Source organism: Mastigoproctus giganteus, chromosome 8, assembly GCF_048544385.1.
Source record: "Mastigoproctus giganteus isolate SK-2022 chromosome 8, ASM4854438v1, whole genome shotgun sequence".
In the NCBI taxonomy this organism is placed as follows: Eukaryota; Metazoa; Arthropoda; class Arachnida; order Uropygi; family Thelyphonidae; genus Mastigoproctus; species Mastigoproctus giganteus.
This window is the reverse complement of record NC_143582.1, coordinates 959,167-965,166: the sequence shown is the minus strand read 5'-3', so window position 1 is coordinate 965,166 and position 6,000 is coordinate 959,167. Positions and strand designations below refer to the sequence as shown.

The window sequence follows — 6,000 nt, the reverse complement described above, 5'->3', positions numbered from 1 at the left end:
ACAGAACGTCAAATCCTCTCGTTTCTTTGTAAGTTGAAGAGACTCTGCAAAACAGGCCAGCGTGTATTGTTCGCGTAGTTAATGCGTGTTGTGTTTGCCTCTTGGCTACCTACAGGCAGCGATCACCTGGAACGCTGCTTCTACATACCCTTCCACACCACGGGAAGATGGGCACTTCCAGTAGATGGAAGCGGCCCATGTCTCAGGTTTTGTTTTGTCTCAGGTTATGAGACAAAACAAACGGAAAAAATAAATAATAATAAAATGAACAACCACCCACAGTCGAACTTCTCTTTTCTCGCTGTTTAAAAATTGCGGCTGCAACTCGAATTGCAGCCGCGATTTTTAAACAGCGTGAAAGCTTCTTCTTCCGCGCTTACTTTTGCGGGGCTGCGTCCGATCGTGTTTGCTACGAACCTGCTCTGTTCTGCACGTTGTGTTTCCCTCCGTCCAGAACACGGTGCATTCGACGAGAGGCCTTCCCCAGTTTAACCGGGAAATGACGTCCACAACCCAAAGGGGGAAAAAAAAAACATTCTCGGCCGATACAACATTCGTCGTTAAGTTTTCCAGCGTTGCATTTCGGCTGTGATCCCCTTCCCCTCCCCCTTCCTCTTCCCTCACTACTAAATGGGAACGTGTTAGTTCCTCTGGAAAGATCGCCGTTGCGGAGTGGCGGCACGAGTTATTGATTCCATATGAGGAACGGAAAAGACAATACAGGACCCACGAGGACTGTGACGCCCCCTTCCGTCCCCCTCGCTAATTGGTGCACCGAAAGTCCACGATCGCTCGCAGTATCGGCTTTCGCGCAGTGGCTGACCCAGTAAGCAGAGCGGTCACCGTCTGTGGTCGTTTGGCGAGTTTTCGCCCCGAAGGTGACCCCCGCGTAGTTCGGAGACGTTGCATTCGACGGAGAAAAGTTGAAACTCGGCTTCCTGAGAGCGCGCAGTGCACGTGCTGCTGCCGCTACCTCCGGCGTTGGAATTCGCGTGTCGTAGTAATGCGCGTGGCTTTCGACCCCCAATCGCCGCCGAATCCCCGGTCCTTACGGTTTTCGAGGCGCGTGTGTTCAGATCGGCAGCTTGAATAACGGAGAAAGGGGCAAAGCTTTGCGCATGCTCGGTGCTCCAGTGACGTGTTCACCTTTGAGTGCCGCGAGGAGGAGGGGACTTCGGAAAGTGATCATAACGGAGAACAGACCGCACGGATTACGTCCGACCAGCTGCTGGACCCGCCACAAGTGTTCGTTCACGAAGCGCAAAATGCCTGCCGACTGCTGACCTGTGCCGTACGGATTGTGTCGCGCAAGAAGGACTGCGCACCGTCGCCGGACTCCTTTACCGCCGCCACGATCTTTCTCATCTCGCCACCTGTTCGCCGCGATTCCAATGTGCACCTGCATCCCACCCGTCGTGTCACCATGACAACCCATCTCGTCGTCTTGTGGATCGCCGCCGCTCTGCTTCCGTTGTGTAAGTACCTTCGCCGCTTTAGCGTAAACCGAACTTAATCGGGTCACTAACCTGAACGCGAAGTACGCTGCCCACTCCGTAACGACGTGAGGACGCAGGTTCGAAGTGAGGTCATTTCTCACTTCCCGCCCTCAACCCCCGACCGATTCGAAAGAGCGAACTTCCACCACCCACTCGGTCATCGTTATGTTAATTATTCGCTTCATTTGTCCCCCGTACAGCTCGAAGGGGGTGTACACCGAAGTGAAAAATGCACGCGTTAAAAAGAGGAACAGATAGTTGGACAATACACTCGCAGCGACGCTTTTATTGCCCTGGAAGTTATCTTAAAATGGGTTGCTGCCGTTATCGAAGCGACGCAATGAAAGGGGGGTGGGGGGACGGGAAACAGTTTTGAACGCGCGAGAATTAATTCCGCTCATAATGTGTTCAAAAGACACGAAATTCCCGAAGTAGAAAATCTCGAAATGCGGAGAATTTTATGCGTCTGTAGAAGGCACGTGATGAAGTGGAGTGAATGGATGGTATTACTCGGGATTCAAACGGAGGTTGATGCGAGTCTTTCAGGATATTCTTCCCGTTGGCTTACTGAATAATGAAAGATAAAATACATTAAAAGTTTCGATCCGATTCCTAAATATAACTTAACTCGGCAACCGGGTTCGAAATGGAAGAAATACCGCGCTTAGCAGACTCGTCCGTTCTGGAAAACAAAGAAAGTAGAAATGTTTCTAAAGGACGTTCCTCTAACTATTGCCCGTAGTAATAATAATAATTTGATAAAAAGAACCCCTTAAGAGGCAATCGGTGTTCCTAAAAACCCTCGACTTTTTAGAAAATAGCAATTACAAATGGAATGAATCTGAACTGTAGGAAGAAGGGTACTTCGTGGTGATTGCTAGGGCGGTCCCTGCACCACAAACGAATAGAGATTTTGTTGCGTGATCAACAGTAGCTTGCATTTACTACGAATACTTTTAGAATGATTAGCATAGATAGAAATAATAGTAGTGCTTTGAAATTGATATTGTGAAACCCATTAGTGTAAACTGTGCGACGAATGTTTTATTAAAAATCCCTTAACCGGCACTAGTGTCTGGAGTGAGTTGTGTCACCCTACTCGGTTTTCTAACCGGATTTGGAACTTTCATTAGCAGTCAGAGGCCTTAAATCAAACACCGATTACAGTAGCAAATATGGGCTTTAGCTACCTAATTTTTTTGCAATGGGCTGTAGAAATAATGTACAATCCCATGCCTGAAACCTTTACATTAAATATGTTGAATTTACATCGGGGTACGCTTCTGTTTGTCTCACTCTACTCTAGTTAGTGCAACACCTGGATACCTACACGCAGTCAGTGCCCAAAAGGTAACTTAACGTTATCTTATATATATATATATATATATATATATATATATATAGAGAGAGAGAGAGAGAGAGAGAAAAGGGAACGCCTACACTGTATTTCTTGTCTTCCAATAGTTTGTTGGGGTTGGTCAATTTGTAGCTGGTTGAAATGTTCAATAATATTCGCTGGGAACATGTGTCTAAGGCAGACGAGGTTGGCAAGAGTCCACCTATACGTGGACTATGTCGCTGTCTAGGATGGATGCTGAGACGATTTCTTGGACGTTCGGGGATTTTATCCTATTAGTAAGTACTTTGGGAAGAGTGATCACGTTCTCTTCCAGAATTTTGGTTTTACATTGTATCATATTCATGTTTGCGTGTGGTATAGATCTAGAGATGGTGAATTGGTTACCACGGATCCTATTCAACCCCCTCAGAACCCAATATTCAATTGCCAGGAATTTCTTTGCAATACCAGATAGGACTGAGGACCATAACTCAGTCCCATCTTTTCAGCTTTCTATTTTCTCGCAGACGCGTGCGATGTAACTCGTTCCACATGCGCTACTGCAACACCATTCAATCCGATAGCAAACTTCAATACCACCCTTCAATCGGCTAGGACCCTTCTGGCACGTCGGGGTCCTTCGCCTTTTATTCTTCGCGATAGAAATAACGAAAATCTGCGCACGAACGGCTGCCTGCTTTTTTCAGGTCGTCGGTTTTCTCCTTTTTTGCGTCGTAAAGGTAACGAAGGCTATGAGGCGTTAGTGCGTCGCGTTTTGCGATAAAGGCCAAGCCACGCGAGTGCAGACAGACCTCGGAAGAAAAAACTTCCACCTTAGATTTGCGAATGCTCGCTTCTGCCTCCCCCCCCCCAGTGCCATAAGAGAGAGTCCGTGCCGTTTTATCACCTCGTAAAATGCTGCGATCGCTGATAGGAGCGGCAAATTGATCGCTTCACGCAATAAACTTCGACTTCCTCGAGCAGATTAGGCGCTGCATCGCTTCCATAGCCGTAGGGGACGTTCGCATCACGTGATCAAATCTATTTCACCGCTGGCCTTCGAGTGAAGCGCGTTGTACAACCGATTCCTGGAACCGGCTATCGATAACAATGGCGTCAAAGAAGTGACAAAAACATTTCTGAAAGTAACGAAGCCCATTTTATTAATCTTTATTGCTCGCAAAGGTACCATTTCAGGGTCAAAGGCGCGAAGCTTCTTCAACTCACTTTCGATCGCGACGTGTGGGATGGATCGGTCGAATTTCAGTCGCTACACGGGAAACAAAAGGGACAGGACACGAAAAGAGCGCCGCACTGGTAAAACCCGAGTTGACACCTCGTCTCCCGTAAGAGTTCGTAATACTGTATGTCGTCAACCGCGCGCCAGTTTGGCAGGGTCAATCCTTCTCCATTTCTGCCCCTTTCGACAACAATTTTTGAAACAATTTTTACTAATTTTGTCGGTATTTAATGCCGTCGATGAATACGCGAGAAAAAATTAGAAATTTTGAAATTTAATTTTTTTCGAAAAAACGAAGTTCACATTTCGGTCATTTGCCGTTGCGCCTCGGTTATTTTCACTTTCAATAACTTCTAAACTATGACAGATAGATATAAAGAGTAAAAGACAAAATTGTTCAGTAGGAAACGTAGTTTTTACATCTATAAGTAGTTTTGATGTAGCTCTTGTGGTTCCCGAGTAATAGCGATGCAAAGTTGAGAGAGTTGGAAAAATTCGAGCGTTTTCAAGTTTGTAAACTATAAATGTTACACAAAAACAGTAAGCAACAAAATTGTTGCCGTTTGAGAGCTCTACAGGGATTTATAACAACATTTCAAATCGGGATTTTATTTTTCGAGAGTTGAACAACTCGTTAAAGTAACCACTTCGTTCAGTCACTTCGCATTGCTGGCTTTAGGACAGGATTCTCCACTATGGATCACCTTCACCAAATATCACCTTCACCAGCTAATGGAGAAAGCAAATGAATATAAAACACCATTATGCCTGGCATTTGTGGATTATGAAAAGGCGTTTGACTCCATACAGCATAAGGCAATGTTTCGGGCACTGGAAAGACAAGGCATAGATACTCCATATATTATGATTTTGAAGAAAATATATGAGAGTGCTACATCCTTTATTAGACTAGACAAAGACAGTAGGAAATTTAAAATCGAGAAAGGAGTTCGAGAAGGAGACACAATATCTCCGAAGCTGTTTACTGCTGCCCTTGAGGAAGCTTTCAGAAGATTAGACCGGTCGCAGAAAGGAGTCAATGTGAACGGAGAGTACCTAAACCATTTACGATTTGCAGATGACATTGTGGTCATAAGCCACGATCCCAAGAGGAAAATGTTAATCAGTTATGCAGAGTTAGTAAGGATTTGACTAAAGATGAATATGGCTAAAACAAAAGTAATGATGAACAAGTATGCCACAGAAAGGGAAATAAAGATTGAAGGAGCAGTAATTGAAAAGGTGGAGTCATATACTTATCTGGGACAAGTTATTAGCTGTAATAATGATAAATGGCTGGAAGTCAAGAGAAGAATAAATTTTGGATGGATAGCATTCAGGAAATATAGTCACATACTGAAGAGCAATATCCCAGTTTGTCTGAAACGTAAAATTTGAGAAAGACAAAATTTCAGTAAAATTTCAGACAAAAATTTGTCTGAAACGTAAAATAATGAACCAATGTATACTCCCCACTAGGGCTTGCATAAAACCGAGAAATTTCAAAACCGAGTTTAACCGAAGTTTACTCATAAAATCGGTTTTAAAACCGATTTTCTCAGACTTAGGGAAAATAATTAAAAGCTGATAACACAGGCATTTATTTTATCTTGGGTAGATTGTACAAATCGTAATCAAATCTTTTAAACAAAATCTATCACCTCATAAAGTAAAATACAAATAGTAATGTATTTAAAAATAAATACTTTACGATTTATTGCTCAGCTTTTTTCTGAAAATGATCCTTAAAAAAACCAGTATATTAGGCATTTTTCCTGATAGACTTGACCTTATTTTTGTGTTAAAGAGACCAGATCGAAAACACTCTCTCAGATTGGACACTTGTTGGTTTAATGGTCAGCAGTGCTCTATAAACTTTCTCCAGCTTTTCACTTCTACTGCTAGTGGCCTCCAAAATTTTAAAT

At 43.9% G+C, this 6,000-nt stretch overlaps 1 protein-coding gene across 1 annotated transcript in view; it reads left to right on the top strand.

Annotated features, from left to right (window-relative positions):
- The first annotated feature begins 1,182 nt into the window (after nt 1-1,182).
- The window catches only part of LOC150081189 (uncharacterized), a 41,396-nt gene continuing 36,578 nt past the window's right edge, over nt 1,183-6,000 (top strand). The window contains exon 1 of the mRNA XM_090379023.1: nt 1,183-1,475. Coding sequence (XP_090235149.1) covers nt 1,424-1,475 — 52 coding nt within the window. The 5' untranslated portion in view covers nt 1,183-1,423. The remainder of the gene's footprint in view (nt 1,476-6,000) is intronic.